The 23,015-nt window shown below is 35.2% G+C and overlaps 1 protein-coding gene and 1 long non-coding RNA gene across 6 annotated transcripts in view; one reads left to right on the forward strand and one right to left on the reverse strand.

Annotated features, from left to right (window-relative positions):
* Positions 1-1,761: 1,761 nt before the first annotated feature.
* LOC136348990 (beta-1,4-glucuronyltransferase 1-like) overlaps positions 1,762-23,015 on the reverse strand; it is a 68,429-nt gene continuing 47,175 nt past the window's right edge. For all 5 annotated transcript variants that reach the window (XM_066300216.1, XM_066300218.1, XM_066300215.1 and 2 more), the window contains exons 5-7: positions 8,812-9,163; positions 4,596-4,819; positions 1,762-2,865 (exon numbers count right to left, since the gene is read on the reverse strand). In XM_066300216.1, coding sequence (XP_066156313.1) covers positions 2,668-2,865; positions 4,596-4,819; positions 8,812-9,163 — 774 coding nt within the window. In that variant the 3' untranslated portion in view covers positions 1,762-2,667. The remainder of the gene's footprint in view (positions 2,866-4,595; positions 4,820-8,811; positions 9,164-23,015) is intronic.
* Positions 5,020-23,015, forward strand: part of LOC136348999 (uncharacterized) — a 57,253-nt gene continuing 39,257 nt past the window's right edge. The window contains exons 1-2 of the long non-coding RNA XR_010733753.1: positions 5,020-5,110; positions 5,176-5,279. This is a non-coding gene — a long non-coding RNA (uncharacterized lncRNA). The remainder of the gene's footprint in view (positions 5,111-5,175; positions 5,280-23,015) is intronic.

Consider the following 23,015-nt stretch of genomic DNA (forward strand, 5'->3'; position numbering starts at 1 on the left):
TCTGGATTGTAAATACGCAAGTCACTGGATAGGTCGAAGAATAATAGACCAAAACTACTCTTGCGCACCCAGATTCCCCGATATTGAATCCTTTAGATTATTTTCTATGGAGACATTTAAAAACATTACCCTATGCCAATTAACACTATGAGTTATCTAAAACATTATACAGTGGAGTTGCGTAAGGTAATTCACAATATCCCAGATAATTTTCAACGTGTTTGAGAGTCTATGAGAAAAAGATAGACAAAATGGCGGTCAATTTCAACAACTGTTAAAATGTATCCAATTTGGAATATAGCAGTGACGTACCCCCCATTCCCTTATAAAAGCTAACGTGGTAACCTTTAAGCCCGTCCATGGTTGCAGCATTTTTCTTTAAATAGAAAGGAAATGTACTGTATCTCGGAAATGGCTAATTTTAGGACATACGTCTATATAACATTTTCGCCTTGGAACAATCCAGAAAATCAGCTTCTTAAATATCGGAACACGCTTAGCGACCACCCTGTATAAGCCTACAGAAACCTAATTGCCACATCTCTTTTGGTTTCTGTGATACGAGCTCGCGTTAATACTTATTTTCGCCATTTTCAAAATGTCGTAAATTAAAGACCCAAAAAAATGCTCTCCCAAGGCTGTAGAGCTCTCGGACCTCAATTTACATATCCAACATCATTATAGGATCGTTATCAAGGCGGGTTCTTAGATTCGAACTAGCCAAGCAATCATTTTGCTTTTGAAATAGTGACGATTTTGTCGTATCAGGTATGCGTGGTACCAACGTGGTACTTTTTCACAAATCGCATACGTTGTGTGGCACATTTTGAGCCTACGTGTATGGGTAGCCTCGAACTCTAAGAGGTAGAAAAATGGTTTCACGGAAAATGTGCAGAGAATTTAATGGCCAATTAATGCCGTATTGAAGACAATTTTAATTCAAAAGATACATTTCATATTTATAATTCTCTTTTACAAGATATTTTCTACAGTAAGCCAATTTAAAACAGAATTAAACTTGAAATTTCTATCTCTACTAGTAATGTACATAATTAGTTAGGATTTTTTGCCGAAATTGGGGTTTTTAAGACCTTTGCGGCCCCTTAACACATTCGTGTAGAAACTATAGATCGAAAATTACAGTTTGAAAACGTTTCCAAGGGGCTTTTTAGAAAAATTCTAGCCAACGATCAACTGCTTAAAATCATCAGCAGATGGGTACATTTCTTAGACATCATCGAAGTACATAAGAAAATGCGAAATCCCCTCCTTAGCCAGGAATTTTCCCTCCAAATTTCTCCTAAGGAGATTTGAAATGCCACTTTTCCTGTATCTGCATCATTCGAAAGACAATATCTTCAAAAACATTGAAACCCAGTCTTCCTCAAGGCACTAATAGATAGAAGAAGGAAATATGCTTTTTGACCATTACGTACTTGAAAAAAAAACTCAAAAATTCAAGCAAATTTTTAAAAAAACCTCGAAAAAATGTCAATAGATTTTAATCACTATTTTATAGTGCTTAACATTTCCTGAGAAATGGCACCCTGGCGGCGTTCATTTATTCAAAGATCATGGTCGACATATTAAGAAGTGAGAGAGCGACGAGGACAGGAATAGATGAATCAGGTCAAGAGCCTTGAAAGCGACGTTGCCTTCCTTGAGGTCTATGGTTTGTAAAACGGGGTGAGTAAACAAGATGCAGAGAAAAAATCGCCAAGAGGTGTCTTCTTGTTTTCTTTCTGAACAAAACCAACAACATTGATCTTCAATAATATTGTATTTGAATGAAGGTAAACATTCGAGGTCCATAAATGTCGTTTAAATAAATAATAATTAAAAGTTGAATAGTAACACTTAAAGCTTCAAAAGCCGTAGATACTTTTCTCATAAAAATATACGTTGAGTATAGTAATAATAATAGTAAAAAGTTTGCTACCAGTTTATTCTATATACAAAAATAGGATTACTATTACAAGAAAAGTACAAAGGACACAGGACTCATTGAAACTCGCCCCAAATCAGCTTAATAATCATCTCATGGCTTTACTTAAATAAAGGATTATATTTGTGTAGTAAGACGATTTAATTACTAACTTAACAGCAAGTTTTGAGGCGGGGATTAAATAGTTTCAATAAGAATAAACCACCCTTAACAAATCTCTTCCTTATTATTTTTTAAAGTTGCAAATAGTAATTGTAACAACTATAATACCCTGCTTTGTAATTTCGCTCCTGCCAAAAATAGAGCCTCTTTCATGTACATTTATAGGGCCTAATCTAGAGCTTACTCTATTATTATAGTAAATATCACTTATTAGTTAGAATTTATAGTTTTAAAAACGTTATACAGTGAATGCAGAAAGAAAGACGCACTTGAATGAATTCGTTGCAGATTCAGGTAAAATCTGTAGGTATTTAATCCAGTTTAGTCTATACAAATAATCACTAAACCTATTTAAGTGTTTACACAGCTAAAAGATAATAATCACAATTCGTTTTTTTTCATGCTATATTATCATTTATTTTCAATAATAAGTATATGGCTTTAGGCGAGAATCAAGATTTAACACAAATTACATTTAATAATGAAAATGGTCTTTTTATTTCCCAAGACCCTTATTCTCATCATTAATAACCCCCCAAAGATGCCATCCTTTAGACGTCTTAGACTGCACAGCCCTTTCTGACCCCATACAAAACTTTCAATTCCGGAAATATTATTTTTTTTATCAGTTGGTTGGTTTTGCCTGCCAACATGGCCCTTTTTGCGTCCTTTTTGTACATTTTGATTCCGGGTTTGTGGACCAGAAAGGCGTTATCCAAGATCAGAAAGTCATAGTTCAGGACACACAGTGCGTAACCCTAAAATAAGAACAAACTTAATAGCATTTATTAAAATTTTTTATCTTGCAGGTTCCAGTATTTTATCTATTAACATGTCGATACATATAAATTTATCATGAGAGTACTAAAAGGCACTTAATGGATGCTAAAATAACTGCCTAATGCAGGAAGCTGATGATGTGTTTACTTGCACGAAAGCGTCATTAAATGGGGCTTTAATATTTCTTCGAACTGTAATTTGCCTTTTTCCACTGGTGGATTGTTCATTATACCACTTCGATCACGTCACTCTTATACCAGTAAATTTATTATAAAGGGGGCAGTTCTGCAACTGATTTATCCTAGTTAAAAATGAAGGTTTATTATAGCCATGGTATTTTTTATATAGCCATGGTAAATTGGTTTTTTCTTGAGTTAAGATGTAGAGGCAGCTCGGTCAATTTTTGCTTTTAATATCTTTAAAGTATTTAAGTTTTTGAGGATAAACATTCCCTGAGGAAGATTGAGTTGCGTCAGGCGCTTTACTTTTAAAACTCACATTTTAGTTTGCTTTATAGTCGAAATATTCATTACAAAAATATCAGAGGCGCAGCTACGTAAATTTTCATAGTTCATCGTCCCACAAAAATTACTAAAAATAGACCAGTTTGAAATTTAATTAACTTTGGAGAAACGTGATCCGCCACTGTATTTGTATTATTACCACGGGACTTAATTGGAGTTCTGTTTCGATGTTAAAAATAGTCAATTTAATTGATTGAAAACCAGAGACGTGGCGGCCAACTTTCTTGATCACACTATAATGAGTCATTAGTTTTATCTGAAATTATGATTCCACGGTTCTCTAAAATCCAGGAAACATATTTACTTTAATGCTTAAATTCCGTTGGTGAAACGGCCTGAAAACCTGTTAATTCATAGGTGAGCTGTATTAAGGCTAAACACGTATTAAATAACAACTAAAAAGAGGAAAGGACTGAAATGATAAAAATGCTCCGCTACTGTAATTTATTAAAAACGCAATTTTAAGCTTCTCGTTACGCTTTTAAAAAATTAACTTTTGTTAGCACGGCCGAGCCGTTGAGACTGATAGTTTAGAACCCAGAAGCGTAACATCAAGGTTGGAAATTCATACACTCTATTACACTAAGAATTAAAGGGGAATGGAAGCGGAATCGTCGTATTTGTCTTGTAAAGCAAGGAGGGTTCTGAATGGTGCAGTTGTGATGATTATCTCTCCATTTTGCCTGAATATTTTATTTTATTTTTACCCGTTATTCTTATCACGCATGTGCGTTCGTATAATAATTAGTTGGATCCGTTGCGTAGCGGGTAGTTAGGGTATCTTAGCTTTGTGACCAGTCCCAATGCAATCAGTCGTGTTCTCTGTACACGTTGCAGATAAACATGTAAATTTTTACTTAAGTTTTTATATTGATTACTTTGTTTTTATACCTTAGCAATAGCTTTAATTGCAATACATAATTCAAGAATTCTTAGAAATTATTCGAATATTCTGCCACTCTTTGAAGGACCAATATTTACTTGTGATTAATTTAGTTCAGGAAAAGCCACGAATGTCTCTTTAGCATTGAGCCACACTCAATAAAATTGGTTAGTTATGAAATTGTGGCTGCCCAAACACTATAGACACAGCACACAAGCTTCAATTAATGCAAAGAAAACTTGAAACTTCTGTGCTGTGGCGCCATTGTCTATTCATAGACCAAAGGCCTATCGACACCTACCTGCGTCATCTTATCACTCTTCCCCTCCCAACTGAGCCTTTCGTCGTAGAGAGGATCGTTGTGGGTCCCAATGAAAATGGGCTCCCAATGGATAAACCTTCCATTTCTTTTTCCAACGTGAAATACGTGAAGGCCTTCAGATTCTGGTGCTAACTGCCATTCTTTAGCTTTCGGTATATTATGGCACCCTGGACATAGTTTCTTGTGGAATGGCAACGCTGTACCTGTAATAAGAAGTTTACATGGCAACAGCGAATTAAACTCGGATATCGAATACAGTTCGAGGATTTGCGAGCAAGGGAAAGCACATACAGGATTGAATGCATCTAATAAGCCTTGCATGTGCGTACTCATCTTTCACGCAGCTTTGTAATTCAATTGTTTTTTACATAAAGAGTCTATAATTTTAGTCCACAGTTTTACGTGTAAATCGCAGTGTTATGCTAGGAAAACTATTAAAACTGATTAAAATATAGATATACTAAGTATTTTTGCTATTCTCTACAGAAATTCTGGTATGTACAGATATCCGTATCCTATTTCTGCTAAATGTCGCCAATCAACACTCGAACTGTCTCAGGCCGTGCTCATTTGTGAAATCTTGAGGGAAATTCCTTCTAGAAATCAAAGACACTTGATGGCTGAATAAAATTTGGATTAAAGGCAACGTCGAGTTAAACTGCGGTAAGTTTCGACCTATATTCATCATTATTTTGGAAAAACTTCATGGTCATATCTGTACGCACAAGGCCATATTCAGCTACTTACACGTTTAACCTCACTTCAACTTCGCGTCACTCCGCAAGTAGTAAGGAATTTGAAAAAGTGACGTTGAAATGAGCTATTGAACCAAAATACGGGGTTCCCCATATTGGACTGTACACTTCAAAAATCAAATAAAAACTTTCTAATTAAAGTAAAGAAAAGCTTTTATTGGGGTAATATACGAGGCGTTGCATCGTCAGACCGACTGTAGGAAAATTTGTAAATTTCAATACCATTTAATTGTTCGTTTAAGGGTAAAATTTTATTAGACTGTTTTGAAAGTCCTTTCATGAGGGACTCGCATATAAAATATGGAAGATATTCTTCGCACCATTTGCGCCATATTTTGGAAAAAACTGTTCAATCAGCAACTTTTAATGCTGCTCTGATGTTTTCCTCAATTAACCACCAGCGACAAAATAATGTATTATTTAATACTATTAGTAAATAATAAATAAACTTTCATAATTCTATTTATAGGCCACTGATCAAATAGTCCCGACTATTTCCAATGTAGTACCGTTTAATCATATTTACTTTCTTTGCCACTTTGAAGGACATTGTTTAAGAATATTTAATAAAGATGGAATGATTTTGACAAAACTCATTTATGTAATTTTAGAAAAGCTTTTTTCAAAATATATCGCAAATGGTGCGAGAAACGTTTTTCATATTTCGCATGCATGTCCCATATAAAACGACCTTCAAAAAAGTCTAATGCAACTTTGCATTTGGACGAACAGAGAAGATAATATTACCATAGATGGCATTGAAATTTACATGGATTATCCTTTAGTCGGTCCGACAATGCAACACCCATTATACCGAATTCTGTGAAATTTATTATTAATTTAATAGGTGTACAAAAAAAAACTGAATATTTTTTGGTGAAATTAAGCTTCATTAAAAACATAGTTATTGAAAATATTAGTAACCAAAATAATTTCCATAACTGTCTATGGTCTTTTGCCATTTACTGGGTAGATGATGGATGCCCTCGTGACAGAAGCTTAATGGTTTCGACGAAAAATAGTTATCGAGTAATTTTCGAATATCTTCAACGTTAAAGAATCGTTGGTCAGCTAAATGAGACTGCATGGATCCGAACAAGTGGAAGTCGGAAGGAGCCAAGTCTGGAGAATACGCCGCATGCTGGAGTATTTCCCAGCCTAACGAAAAGATGAGTTCCTGGGTCGGTTTATCTGTGTGCGGACGAGCATTATCACTTTCCGACTTCCTTGGCCCGTAAATGGTCTTTTTTCCTCCAGAGCATCGCTTAATTTGATCATTTGGGCCTGATAACGGTCAGCTGTAACAGTTTGATCGGGTTCCAGGAGCTCATAGTAAATGTCTCTTTTACAATCCCACCAGACACACAGTAAGATTTTCTTGGCATGAACGTTTGGTTTTGCAACTGATGTGGATGGCTGACCTGGGTCAACCCACGTTTTTCTGCGCTTAGGATTGTCATACAAAATCCACCTTTCATCTCCCGTAATAATATTATGTAGAAAATTCTTTCTTTTATACCGAGAAAGCAAGTTCATGCAGATGTCAACTCTTCGATTTTTATTGTCTTCGGTTAGCTAATGAGGAACCCATTTTCCTGCTTTTTGAATTTTTCCCATTCCATGCGATCGAACTAAAACTGCTTGTTGAGTTACTCCTAACTGCGCTGCAAGCTGTTTTTCAGTTTGGCATGGATTTTCATCCAGTAAAGTTTGCAGTTCTTCGTCTTGAAACTTTTTTTCGACACCTGCACGTGGATCGTCCTCAAGACAAAAGTTTTCCCCACGAAACTTCTTAAACCATCTCTCAACAGTTGAAGCACCAACGGAATCATCTCCGCAAGCCGAATTAACCATTTTTGTTGTTTCAGCAGCATTTTTTTTCAGTTTAAAACAGAACAACATTGACATTCTCTATGATTGCTTTGAAACGTCCATGTCTCTATTTACGTTTTGTGCTCTGAACTACAGCTCCTGAGCAACTGAAACTTTTATCATATAAAAAGTCATAAATAAACAACACCTGCGTACAATTGCAGGCGAATTGAACGTGTCTAAGTATGTTTTTTTATTGCATATAACTTCATTGCTAAGTTTCTTTTTGTACACCTATTAGTTAACTATTCAATTTTTTTAAATCATATGTTCTTGATGCCTTCTATCAAGTCCAATGCAATTTTGAATTTTGAGTTGAATATTTCGCATCACTCGTTGAAGTATATCTCAATCCATTCTTGCAATTACACTTCGAACCAGCTCTTTCAGCTCCAGAATTGCTACCACACCGCACCAAGCAACGACTTTTTGACTGAGCAGTTTTTTGATAAACCGATAAAAATTTTAAAATTATTTGTTACAGAACTATTCGTTTCGATGATTAGTTTAAATCTTAACAAAATTACTGCATTTCTTTTTCATAGATCAAGACCAAGATGGAAATTTGCTTCGCCGGGTAACGCAAAATTTTTAACTTATAAGTCGAAATTGCATTGAAATTGATAGAGGACATTTAGAAAACATGATTTTTTTAAAATTGAATAGTTATCTAAACTGATAATAAATCCCATAGCACTAGGTAGACAGGGTATTCTAAAAATTATGGGACAAGGAGCGGTTACTTCCTTCGTTTGACTTCGGCAGCTCTCGGCTCTATTCGAGAATACGCGCATACAAGTACTAATTAAAGTAGCAAATATCTCAAAAACGGTCGAGTTTTGAGGTTACTAACAAGTACACCTTTTTTATGTAAAATGCTGCACAAATTAATATCTTTTATTAATCGGGCGACTGGAGCTGCGTAGGAAAACATTAGAACCCTCGGAACTAGTCAAGGCGATTTTGCTCCCTATCAGCTGTAATAAAACCGACAGCATCACCTTGTTTGCCACGTCCGCGAACCTCCACATACCAAATTTCAGCACCATAGGTGAAAAGATTGTGAAGATATGAAATAGAATCAAATTTAAAATTTAAAAAAACATCCTGTATTACTGTTAAAATTAACTTTAGGAATACAAAAATTATGCTAGATCTTAATATTTTTATGGCAAAGATCTGTCGTTGCCCTTTGCCCCATTAGTTTTAGGCCACCCAGTACATTAGTCCCATAAAAGATTTTTTACTTTGATTAGAAAGTTTTATTTGCCTTTTAAAGTGCCTAGTTTCAATATGGAGTACCCTCTAAAAGTGTAGCCTAGAAATTTACGGACTGTGTCGATTATGATCTATTTACGTAGTATATTTTCGAAATACTAGTGGATCTGAAAACGATGTTTCAAGAAACTTTATCGACCACCCTGGAAAATTCCTTTTTTCGAAAATAATTAACACAAAACTGTAAGCTCATCTCTTAAGTAAATTTTTATCGATCTGTTAACTCTACCAACGCCATAAAATAATCTATAACTTTGGGGGTTTATGTGATAAATCGAGTTTGAACTTACCATTGGTTAACAACTCCTTTAACGCTGTTTTGGTTTCTGGCACCTGCGAATTGGCACTGACTTCGAAAATGTGCAAAGGAAAGACCTTTGGGTTTTTGCTGAGCAAAGGACCCGTGTTCTTGGCTATCAGATCTAGGAACTTAGAACTAATGTTAGGACTAGGATACAGTTCGATGTCTGATGGTAAGATGTAATACGTCTGGGCCATCTCCCTGGCTACATTCCTGCCTACATTCACAGGATAGAGCAGTTTCTTCTGAGCTTTGTACATCTGGTCAGAGGATGCATTGAGGTAGGGTGGGGTTAGTGAGCAATTGTATGGTTCCTCGAACACGTTGCTGTGTTTTGGAACCTGCAAAAATGGTCAGATTCGAGCCTGAAATTGCCTTGAAATACACGATGCAAATAGCATTCGAATGTTGTCCCTTTTACTGGTTAATGCATACAGTCGTACGTAACAGTTTCCACTATCGCTTTTGTTTTAGGTCATTTAAAGCATGTCTTAAAAGATATTGGTTTTGTCTTTTAATTGGCAAACGGTTAGGTAAAACGCACTGCCCAAGGTGAAAATTGTTGACCAAACGTGCTCGGAATAAATTAAATCAATTGCACATTTCCCATTTTGATTGATGTATAAAAAAGTCGAGGTTATCAGTAGCTGTAAGGACGCAATTTAGAAGAGAAAAATCTCTGTACGAAATATGTCTTGGTGCAAGTGAAACTACGAAAACAATTCAATCGTCAAACTACTTTTCTTGGATCACCTTCATTTAAGCGACATTATACACTAAAAGTGAAATAATAATAGCTAGGAACTTTCACGTCAGACCAATGCATAACGAAAGACATTTTTTGAAAGTATCTGTTGATTTACTACGTGCCCATACAAAAAAAATACCAATTTTCAAAAAAGGACAAAAAATAATGTCCATCGCAAGTAAAACGCCAGTTCCTATGTCCACCCAAAAGGGCAACTTTCCATCGCTCATTTGTTCAACTCTTACGACTAACATACGTAGGGAAAATTCGAGAGCAACAAAAACGAAAATAAGCGAATCAGCTTGACGGCTTGAAAACCACCTGCCAGATTTCCTCGACTTCCTACTACTTATACCAGGTGTCTCAAATCTGTATGTCATTAAGAAAACGGTAAAGCCAACAAGGAAAAAAGTTGTCTTCTCTGACGTTCAAAAATCACTACAAAATATTGTCAAGAAAATCGTCAGGAGACACCGGTCCTTTTAAGGTGAAACTGAAGTGAAGTTATTGAAAAAAGTCAACATCGTTAATTTCTGTGATGCAAATTTCCATTTCACTTCGTATTCTCGAAGACAAATACTCAGACGATAATTATAATTATCTCTAATGACACAAAAACTACACGACTCTCTAATAAAGCTAATTAATTTTCACGCAAACCAATGGTTTTTAATCTTCGGCTATACCGACGGCATTTGAAATCGTCAGAACCCATAGGCGTACCAGTTTCTTATTACAAAATTGCCGAGATATACAGTGGTCGGCAAAAGTATTCGTACTCTTAAAATTTTTTGAACGAAATGAAGTAACGATACGATCAGTATATTATAACTTTATCTAATTAATGTTGTTATAAACGGAACACGCAGCAACTAATCTGTAATAATAATATTTTTACTAAATCATATTGTTCATAAGCACTACTGCAAAATGTTTGCCAATATATTATTAAATTAGACCGTAAAAGTGTTCATACATAATGTACACTCACTTTCACATGAAGTGCATCACCCAGTAATACTAATAATTAAGTCTTGTAATTTTGGCAAAATAATGCTTCAAATGGAGTATCAAATGATCGGACTTTCAGTAAAAAAGGAAGAATGCTGGTAGTTTCCATTGACCTTTTAGATTTTTTTTTCAATTGTAAATAAATAAAATAATATTTACATGGAAATATCAGTTTATTTCGTTGTTGAACTGTGAACGAGACATCTCAAAATGCCCCCAGTGAGACAGCGTCGAAATTTTTCCCACGTTTCGGATTTTGATAGAGGGCGAATTATCGGCACGAAGGAGGGTGGACTTTCTTATCGTGATATTGCCCGAAGAATGAATCGGAACCGCACCACGATTGCGAGAATATGGTCTTCATGGTCTGAAGAAAGGGTTCAGCAACATCGTCCAGCTGGACGCCCTCCCCGTAGCAGCAATGCACGCGAAGATCGACTTTTTAGACTTATTGGTGATCGATTTCAAACAACAACGTCTGTTGCAGTAGATCGGATGGGAGCTCCACATCGTCGAGTGCTGATGGCAACAGTTTTTTTTTTTTTGGCCTGCACTCATACCGCCCAAATCTACGACTGACATTAACCGTCCAACACCAAGCTTCCAGATTGGCCTGGTGTCAAGAACGAGTTGATTGGAGTCATGAGTGGAACAATATCGTGATGAGTTCATTCATCATCGTGATCAATTCAGTGATGAGTCGCGATTTTGTTTATGGATCAATGATGGTCGTAGAAGAGTCAGACGATACCGAGTTGAAAGAAGAAATTTGCAATTATATGAAAGGTGTCACACAGCTTTAACACCTGGTGTTATGGTCTTGGTCGAAGATCTTCTCTTGTGTTCATTCCAAACACCCTAAACGCACTTCGCTACATTAACAATGTTCTGAGGCCAGTATTAGTATCCCTTCACGCAAACTTTACCAAATGGCATTTTTCAACAGGATAATGCAAGACCACATAGTGCGAACATTACTCGAAAATACCTGGAAGAAGCACAATTGGAAATACTGCCTTGGCCTGCACGGTCACCGGACCTATAGCCCATCGAACGTCTTTGGGACACGATGAGTCGCCATCTTCGAAATTTACCGAGGCCTCCAAACAATGTGGATGACCTACGACGTCATCTTGAGGTAGCATGGAATGAAATACCCCAAGAGGATATTGATAATTTGTTGCAAAGCATGCCGCGAAGAGTACGTGCTCGCATTGCCGTACGAGGCGACGTCATTCATCATTAATTTTTTAATTAACAAATGTTGTATCTTTTTACTGAAAGTCTGATCATTTAATACTCCAGTATGAAGCAGTATTTTGCCAAAGTTACGAGACTTAATTATTAGTATTAGTGGGTGGTGCATTTCATGTGAAAGTGAGTGTATTTAGAAATAATATTACGGTATATAATATTAATATTTTGTGGCACGGCCTTTAGCTTCAATAATAGCTGGTAAACGTGGAGGAGTCGATTCGACCAAGTTTCGTGTTACAAAAGGATCAATCTTTAATCATTCTTCTTGCAAAATTCTTTCTAAGTCATTTTTGTTGCTTATTTCACGTTTTCTGATTCGTTTTCTCTAATTCGTACCATAAATTTTCTATGGGATTGATGTCTGGCGATTGGGGCGGAGGCCTAGAAATTTTTAATATGTTGCATACTAACCATTCCTGAACAGTTTCTGCCGAGTGTTTGGGGTCATTGTCGTGGTAAAGTGAACAAATTGGGGGTATATTTAGTTTTTCAGCAGTTTGTTTCAGATCGGTTTTTAAAGCATTCAAATAATCCATTTTATCCATGATCCCCGGAATGATTTCTAAATTTCCCACTCCATTGGCTGACATACGGCCTCACACCAAGCAAGAACCACCTCCCTGCTTTACTATGGCTCGCAGATTCTTGGAATTTCAAGTTTCCCTTTTTCACCACACTAACTGTCCCTCATCTGAGCCAAATATATATATTAAATTTGCTTTTATTACAAAATAAAACACTGTTCCAAAAATCTGGTGAGGTATTTATATACAGGGTGAGTCGGGAGGATCGTGCCAAATTTCAGGAGAGTGTTGTACATGAAAAATAAATGTAAAAAAACTCAAATGTTGTTATCCGATTTTCGTTTGTTTACAAGTTATAGCGTAAATAAAATTAAAACATAAAATTAAAAAAATTAATAAATTTCATAAGAAATTCCATAAATTAACGTTTGGATATCATAGTAAATGTTCAAAAATATCGCCATTAACTTCTAAACATTTTCGGCTTCGTCTACGAAGAGCATTCGTTGCGCTCCCGATGGTTTCATGTCTTTCTTCAATGGCAGCTGCAGCATTTCTAATGCGTTGAATTAGTGCATCTTGAGTGTCCACTTTTACTCTGTACACTTCAGTTTTAAACCAACCCCACAAACAATAGTCTAGCGGTGTGAGGTCTGGAGACCTTGGAGGCCAACTAATAGGACCACCACGATCAATCCAATGAAATTTATAATTTTTTAAAATTTTATGTTTTAATTTTATTTACGCTATAACTTGTAAACAAACGAAAATCGGATAACAACATTTGAGTTTTTTTACATTTATTTTTCATGTACAACACGCTCCTGAAGTTTGGCACGATCCTCCCGACTCACCCTGTATACACTCACCCACGAAAGTCATGGTACAGCAGTTTACTGCATTAAAAAGTCCAAATATTTTCCATATGTGAAATCAAAACTTCAATTTATTTACATAGAAGTAATGTGTAACGTGTCTGTACCAATAGCAATGTTATAAATATTTACAAAAACTCGAACTTATTCTGATAAAAATCAAATGTCATTTTCTAACAACAAATGGATTCCACAAAAGTCTTGGTGCAGGAAAAACTCTCGCTATTATTCGTAAAAAAAGAAAAAAATTAATACCGAGTGGAGTACCCCTTTTGTTTAAGGACTTCCACCAAACGATTTGGCATTGATCGAACCAACTTTCCCGTAACCCATTTGGATATTTGCGACCATTCTTCCAAGATAACCCTTTTTAAATCTTCTTTCTTATGAATTATAAGTTTTCTAATTTGTTTTTCCGAATGGTCCCACAAATGTTCAATTGGGCTAAGGTCGGGACTTCGTGGAGGTGTTTCTAGTTGATACGGAGTATTGCATATCAACCACTGGCGTACCGTATAAGACTTATGTTTAGGGTCGTTGTCTTGCCGGAAGTAAAAATTTCCTGCCGACCTCAATTTTTCCGCACTTTGTTTCAAATTTGTCTTTAATATGTTCAGGCATACTTGTTGGTTCATCAATTATTACTAAATTGCCTGCACCAAAAGATGACGTACAACCCCAGACCATTAGTCCACCTCCTCCACGCTTTGCGGTTGGAATTGTATTTTTTGGATTGAAAGCTTTCCCTGGTTTTCTCCACACTTTTTTTCGTCCGTCTGGTCCGAAAAGATTAAATTAACTCTCGTCTGACCAAATAACTTTTTTCCAAAATTCGCTTTCGATCGCTCTGTATTTTTCAGCAAATTCAACGCGCTTCTTTCTACTTACGGCACTTACGTAAGGTCTTTCTCGCGCACTGCAGCCTTTATACCCTCTTTGACGAAGCTTTCGGCCAACTGTTTCTTCATGAAGAACAGTTCCAAAATGTTCCCTTAGTTCAGAAGCCAACATCGACGAGCTTTTCTTCGGGTCCTTCTTGATTTCGTTAAGAATGTATCTTGTTTCACGTTCCGTTAATTTTTTTGGGCGCCCAGTTCTCGGTTTGTTACTAATTCTATTGTGATATTTGAAACGATTCACCATTTTTTGAATAGTAGAGCGAGTCCTTTTTACAATTTTTGAAATTTTACTGTAAGATTTTCCTTCTTTATTTAAACGAATAACAATTTTTCTTTCACCCTGACTGAGCTCGGTTCTACCGATATTTTTAACTTTTAACGACTATAACATAAATGATATTGACTATTTGTCGTATTTCTGCAAAGAAATAAACAAATGCATTCTTATTTTTTTAATGAAAATTCAAATATTTTACCTGCACCAACACTTTTGTGGAATCCATTGATTGTTAGAAAATGACGTTTGATTTTTATCAGAATAAGTTCGAGTTTTTGTAAATATTTATAATATTGCCATTGGTATAGACACATTCCTTCTATGTAAATAAATTAAAGTTTTGATTTCAAATATGGATAATATTAGGAATTTTTGATGCAGTAACGTGCTGTACCATGACTTTTGCGGGTGAGTGTAGTTTTACGAACAATAAACCTTCCTGTTTATTCTTCTCATCAATAAAGAGTTTCTTCCTGCCAACTTTTGAACAGTATTCACCTTTTTTCATTATCCTTCACAAACTATCGGGGCTTACTTTCTTTGAAAAAGTTTCTTCAATCCTTGCAGCTAAATGTGTAGAACTTATTCTTGGATTCTGTCGGATTTCTCATTCTCTTCTTTAACTGTCATTTTTCTTAGTCGTCCTGTTCGTTTGCCATTAAAAATAGAATTTTCATTTTTAACCGTTTTAACTACAGTCAGGGACAAAATTATTCGTACACCAGCTAAATTGTTAATATTGCAATTACTTGGGATAACAAATAAAAATTGGCATGTGGAACAGGTGAAAACAACCTATTTATTTCGTTTATTGCAACTTAAACATTAAATTTTAACTTAGATTCTAAAAATATAAATAAAATATCATTTCCGGCAGGTCACATAAGTGTTCGTACACTAATAAAAACGAATGAACTTTTCCCACTTTTAGTACACTTAATATTTCATTGGGCCTCCTTTGCCTAAAATAACTTCTTTAAGCCTTCTCGGCATTGAATATACTAAATGTCGTTGTTTCTTGCAGATATTTTTTGCCATTGTTCTTCTAAAACGACCTTGAGAGATACTCTATTTTTAATTCGTTTTTGAACCTCAGGAACGCGGATTTGTCTGCCTAATTGATCCCAAAGATGTTCAATTGGGTTCAGGTCTGGTGACTGGGGTGGACGGTCTAAATGTCGTGGTACATTGTAGGCGATCCACATCTTAACGTTACGCGCATTATGCTTGGGTCGTTGTCTTGCTGCAAAATCCGGTTTTCCAATCCAAATTTTTTAACACTCACAGGTAGATTAGCCCGCAAAATTTCCATATATTTATACTGGTCCATGTCACCCTCAATAAAAGCCAAAGTACCCACTCCAGATGCTGCCATGGCTGCTCAAACCATAACATGGCCACCACCATGTTTAATTGTTGGACACAGATTTTCAGGATCCAAAGTTGTATTTTTTTTACGCCACACTTTTCCTTTACCATCTGACCCAAACAAGTTAAACTCGCTTTCATCAGTAAATAACACCTTTGCCCAAAAGCTCTCGTCTTTTTCCAGATACTTCTGTGCAAAAGCTAAACGTTTCTGCTGGTTGATTTTTGATATAAAGGGTTTCTTTCGAGGGACCCTGCCATGGTACCTTGCCGATCGTAAAACCCTTCTTACAGTTTGAGGATGTACATTCTTCCCAGTGGCTTCTGACATTTGCGCTGGTAACATAGGGGCACTCTGTCTCGGGTTTTCTCTAATTTGCCGAACAAGTGCGCGTCCTTCTCGTAGAGTTAAGTTTTTCTTTCGCCCCTTTCGTGGTTTTTTCAAAACACTTCCGGTATTTTTGTAGTTTTTTATAATCTACTGAATAGTGGATCGACTTCTATTAACAATTTTACTGATTTGACTGTAAGATTTTTTATCATTGAATAATTTTATAATTAAATTTCGAATGTCTTCGGAACACTCTTTGCCCTTACGACCCATGTTTAACACTAATGCGCAATTTGGTAAAAACATGTTGTTTATTATTTTAGAAATGCCGGTGAACAAAAATATGAATATTTTTCTATACTTTATTCTTTATAAAAGAATAATAAAAACAATATAAATAGGTTGTACGAATATTTTTGTGACTTGCCTAAAATGATTTTTTTAATTTTTACATGAAATCTGGATTGAAAATTATTGTTTTAACGATATAAAAGATATGACTAGATCTCGTTTTGTATGTTCCTTATGTCATTATTAAGTTTAAGTACTAAATAGCCATTATTCTCACTTTTTGGGTGGTATACGAATACTTTTGTCACTGCCTGTATGCTTTGAAGAGTTGTAAAATTCCTATTAGCTATTTGCCCTATTTCTCGATGTGATTTATTTTGTTTGTGTAACCTGATATTGTTTTTGTTTCAGAAATTGTCGTCTCTCCTGATTTTCATTCCATTACGCCTTAAAAAAATTATTTTTGGATTGAATTCCTGATCTACTACTCATATTCAGCGGCCATTACCAGTTTGCATAATTTAGCAATAAATATCAGTAGATAAGATCACCCCCCTTGCAGGTTCAGGCTTGTTTTCGTGGACTGACGCAAATGTATGAATCCTTTTGTGGACTAATTTTATGGCATGCTTGTAAGCATTTTGCAATAGTACTTATAAGCAAAAATGATTTAATAAAAAAAATATTATAGAATATTTGTTTACATGTTGCCATTTAGAACAAAAGTAATTAGGTCATGTGAGAATATATTGATCATATTGCTATTTAATTTTGTCTAGCAGCGTTGCAGGTGTATGAATACTTTTGCTGGCAACTGTAAACACTGGAAATTAAACATTTTTATCAGTACAGATGAGTTACTCCATTAACGTTTAATTGCACAATTGTGTAAGCTACAACGATGATATTACAAAGAACTACGTTTTTTTTTAAAGATATTTTTATTAAAATAATAATGTTACTTATTATTTTTCTTTTCTATTCGTTCTCTTAATATTCCTTTGCAAAAACCAGTTGCGTTCCAGGCCTGGATCTTGATTAATTAAGTAATTTATTCATCAATAACGATGAAATGTTCTGAAATATTTTTAATGGAAACAATGCGGTAAATCTTTTATTTTTAAATTGAAACTCCCCTTAAAGCCTCCTATTTATTTCCCAGAAATCAGTCCCAGTAAGATTTATCTTGTACATTTAGGAAAACTCGATGCCTTAGCTTACAGTTAGGAACGTCTCAATTCTGACACGAGCAATGTAAAAGAGAATTGCCTCATCCTTGCAACTAAATTTGGCCAAAAGTCCAACCCGGGACTACCCTTGATGCTCTATTTTAGATATTGATTTATCTAACAAAAAACTATGTAATCACTCTGTAGAAATACCTCTTCGATATCGCAATAACTTTTTTATTAACAAAAAATCTAAATCCCGCCTATCACTAGCATCCTTAAAAGAATTCACTCGAATTTATCGAATGCGGAATTAATTATGCCCCACATAGATAATAAAGTTATCGAAATTTCACCCTCCTTACTAATAGTCCAAGAGAGTTTCGTTCCATTAGAAATTCGCAATTTAACTGAAAAAAAGTTCCATGATAAACTTCAACGAAACACGAATTGCCCAAAAATGTTTAAGTTTTGTACAAATCAAAATGAAATTTTCAACACCGAACAAACTCAGAATGAGTTATTTCATCAAGAAAACTCCTCCGAATATAACAATTCTAATGGTGTCTCTCCCATTAGGTCCTCTCAATTTAATAAAGGAGGAAAAGAAAGAGTTCGCAAATCAAGTTACTTCACTCACGCTTCACATCTCTGCTCAATAATTTTCGCAATGGTAACTTGGTTTTGTGAAAATGTCTATTATCCGAAACAGGTAATGTTCAAACATTGATTTTTGTGTCAATTATCCTCTTAAGATTTTTTGTTGTCAAGGAAATTATGATATTTCGAACAACGGAAAACCAGGAGCCACCCTTCACCCTCTTTAATGTTTCTCGTGATTCTTTCGTTGCGAACTAACATTTAATAAAAACCATTTTTCAAGTCCTCCCCAGTGATGTTTTTATATGAATTATACAGGGTGTCCGGATACTCCGTGTACCACGCTCTATCAGATATAGTACAACTCATAACAAGACGATTTAACTAGATTTGCCTTAGTACAAAAGTCGGTAATAATGGAAGTACAGGGTGTCAAAGTTGAAAAAGGAAATCAAATTTTCTTTAATATCTTTTGACTTCTTCAAACTAATTTCACGAAATTTTGTATTCAGGGTTTTTTTGTTGAATGAGAAATTCAAATTTATAAACGATTTTGATGTATCTTCTAGAGGGCGCCACAAGCGACCATTAGGACACTTTTAAACCGTCAAAACTTTTTTCTGCCACAGTGTATGTCAATTTCGAATAGAAAAATCTTTTACCCTATCTTTTCTGCTTAAAAAAGGTATACTTGTTAAATGTCGCTAAAGCCAACCGTTTAAAAAATATTTGCAATTTTATTAATAGATGCAATTTTTATTTAAAATCATTTTATTACAAACATTTCATAGCAAATGCTCAAAATGCGAACCATTTTATTTGTATTGTAACTTAGGTTTTTTGTTGTTTTCAATTTGAACATGTTTATAGTAATGAAAATCCGCACGTCCTCAAAGTAGTTCATCATCAACATACATTCAAAGTTAATATATGGACCGAAATAATAGGCAATATTACTCTGGGGCCTGTTGTGATGCCAAATCGATTAAATGGACAAAGTTATTTGCCCTTTTTTCAAGAAACTTTACCGGACTTGTTGGAGAACATACCGTTATTAATTCGTGATGGCATGTGGTTCATGCAAGATGGGACGCCTCCACATTATACCCTCAATGTTAGACAATATTTAAATAATGAATTCCTTGGGAGATGGATTGGAAGCGGAAATGACGCTCCAGTACAATGGCCTCCACGATCCCCAGACTTGACGCCATGTGACTTTTTTTTGTGGGGTTTTTTGAAATCATAAGTTTATTCGGAATCAATTGGTCATATTCAAGAGTTACATAATAGAATTTTCAATGCAGTTAACGATTGTGAGAAATAGGACAGAAGTTATGCAGAGAATGCACTTTAATTTTTTGAAAAGGATTAATTTGTGTATGCAAGAAAATGATGAGCATTTTGAGCATTTGCTATGAAATGTTTGTAATAAAATGCTTTTAAATAAAAATTGCATCTATTAATAAAATTGCAAATATCTTTTAAACGGTTGGCTTTAGCGACATTTAACAAGTATACCTTTTTTAAGCAGAAAAGATAGGGTAAAAGATTTTTCTATTCGAAATTGACATACACTGTGGCAAAAAAAAGTTTGACGGTTTAAAAGTGTCTTAATGGTCGCTTGTGGCGCCCTCTAGAAGATACATCAAAATCGTTTATAAATTTGAATTTCTCATTCAACAAAAAAACCCTGAATACAAAATTTCGTGAAATTAGTTTGAAGAAGTCAAAAGATATTAAAGAAAATCTGATTTCCTTTTTCAACTTTGACACCCTGTACTTCCGTTATTATCGACTTTTGTACTAAGGAAAATCTAGTTAAATCGACTTATTATGAGTTGTACTATATCTGATAGAGCGTTGTACACGGAGTATCCGGACCCCCTGTAGATCAACCAAAACTCTTGTATGCCAGGGAAATAATTCATCACATTGAAAAAACCCTATAAGAAGGTTTCAAACTTGACAGCAAGTCAATGGCCCATTAATGAATTTTCGGAGTCGCCATCTCTCTTGTTCTCGCAGTCTAGTCTGATATATCTGCCATAATAGTTTGACAAGTGAGCACCGCAGCGCTGTTATTCGGTAGCAATTGTAAGATATTTCTTCATGGTGGAATAACATGTAACTGAAGATTTGCGATTCTGAATTATTTGATATTCAATTGTAAATTTGACAGTGATTGATGGCACTGCAAGTTACTTTGTATTACAAACATACGTATTTACATTTGTGACCCATTTTCTCAATGTCAACTCAAGATATACGCCAAATATATCCCTTCCTCTTGATTCAACAACTTTTATCATTAATACCGATCTCGTTCTAATTAAAATAGGCATCCAGCGGATTTGCATTTAAACGCTTCAATAAACCCATCTACAGTGCCTACGCATTATCGTGGCAGTTTAATTGTTTCCGAACCATGTGTTGATCCGGTTAATTCAATTTCCCATTTGACCTTCGAGATGGTCAAAAGCCTGCAGGACACTTATTATACTACATTATTCGTAAGTGGCCACCACCATACTTATGACTCATGTACTTAAATTGGTATGTTGAATGTTGATAATAATGATGATTGATAGAAAAAATCTTCCCTACACAAGATGCTTTTCCATCAAAGATTCGAGCAAATCGAATTTAATTTGATCCAATTACTAGTAATTGCGCCATTGGGGAGGTCCCAGGTCGTTCGTTCGTCTATCTAAATTTCCTATGGAAAACGTAATTAAATGGTAAGATTAAGTCGACTATCGAAAAAGCCTGTAAAAGTCTCAGGTTTATTAACCGATAACTTGAGAATTGAGTCTACTAAACCCTTTATGGCCCATAACGGTTTTCATCCAGGTCCCCATGGCTAATAATCCTATTCATGCGCAACATCATCCATCATTGACTTAACCACCACATGAAGGAAAAAAAGTTCAACTTCTAGTTTTCATTAACGTTCTTGTAGACATTAACAAATGAAGAGGTAACTCGAATTAAAATTCCAATCCACCCATCGCAGGCTGTGAGAGCAGGAACTGAAGAAATTCTATGAATCTTCACTTGTGTTTAAGCATATTCTTGTACAGTTAGCTATTTCATATTTTGCCGATAATTAACACACTGATGGAAATTGCAATGGAAATTAAAATGTCTCCCATAATGTGGGTGTGCCTAAGATGGTACTACAGAACTCTTATTTTATTGATCAACAAACTTATTTATAGATTAGCTGGAAATGTATTAGAACTCACGCTAAAAAAGGGGGTGCTATTGGTATTTCTAATGGAAAGCAAGAGTTATTCGTGGGCAACGCCTCAACGGTTGATTAATTATAGTTTTCGTCGTTAAAAATTGGTTAAAATTAGAGTTTCATACTACGGTATGAGGCATTTCTTTTAATCAGGGCCCGTTACTATGGATGGAGTTAAAGGTTACACCCATCAACAGTAATTCTGTTATTAATTTGATGTTATTTATCCAAGAACAAGAACTCGCTTGGCTAGGTCAATTGTTAACCAGAATGTCCCTAATTTGCAGATAAACCTTCGATATTTTCTGAATATTTCTCTAATAGAACTGAGCCCCCATACGAAAAAAAAACACCAAATCCCGTACCAGAGCATTACAAATTGACCTATAAATCGCTGTACGGATTCAATCTTCTATACTTCCTTTCATCAATCATAAATTTAATTCGCAATCATTCAATGAGCATAAATTATTGCATTTCAACGAAATACCTTATTATTACCTTTAAATGGCAACGCTACGACGCTCACTTGTCAAATAATTATGGCTGATATATCTGACCGCCTTGCGAGTGCAAGAGAGACCGCGAATGTAAGAAGCTATCAATCGACAAAAACCCCGTTGCCACGTTTAGTGATATGTATGAGTGTTCCGCATGAGAGGTAGGTTTTGTCCCTTATTTTAGGTGTATTTGCAATTGCTCTATTATTGTTGTGAAGTTACAAAGTATACGCTCTATGTGCTAATGCTTGGTTTTTGTCGTTTCAAAGGAAAATATTTCCGGGTATATTAGAATTTTGATAGGACGAATTATGTAGAAACGCATGTAAAGACAGTTCAAAAATTGTCTTTAAAAGTTAGCAATCGGAAAGACCCACTTATAATGTAAAGCATTTCAATACCTCTATTTTCAGCAATCTAAAAGGGTTGATTAACACAAACAAATTCGAAGAATTAAACGTTTCAGGAGGAGTAAAGGGTCAATAATAAAGATTAAAAATTGAGGGTCCAGATGAGAGGATGATTGAACCCAGAAACCAAAGACGAACCACGGTTTCGCAGAGTGTATTTTCCATTATTGCACGTTTATCCTTGCAAACCCATTGAGAGTTCATCTCTTCAGAATCTTACGTGTCCCTGAAACTCTCTAAGACTAAAATTGGATGCGTATTAAAACTATTTCCTATTAAGTATAATATGAGTAAACTGAGTTGCATCATTACTAGTAAAAGAGATCACGCAGCAGTGTCACTGCAATGACGTTGGTGTAGGAAAGCCTTAAAAGAGTACGCTCAAAAACAGTATTCAATTTGAAACTTCCACAATCTTCAGCAGCACAATGTAAAATTTCATCTTGACGTCTCTACAGACTTCATTTTAAAAATTTCTAAACTGAAAATACATTTAATTTTTGAGAAGTTTAGTGGAAATATTGAATTTATAATTTAACGTCATAATGACTTAACTCCCTGAGGACGTCATTGGTGTAGAGCAAAACGGACATCATGCGTGACGTTAGTATGACTTGTGATTGCAGGCAGTGTGAAAAACAGCGGTTTTTAATACGTTATTCAAACGTTATTGTGGGAACAATGTT

This window comes from Euwallacea fornicatus, chromosome 36 (genome assembly GCF_040115645.1).
Source record: "Euwallacea fornicatus isolate EFF26 chromosome 36, ASM4011564v1, whole genome shotgun sequence".
Classification (NCBI taxonomy): Eukaryota; Metazoa; Arthropoda; class Insecta; order Coleoptera; family Curculionidae; genus Euwallacea; species Euwallacea fornicatus.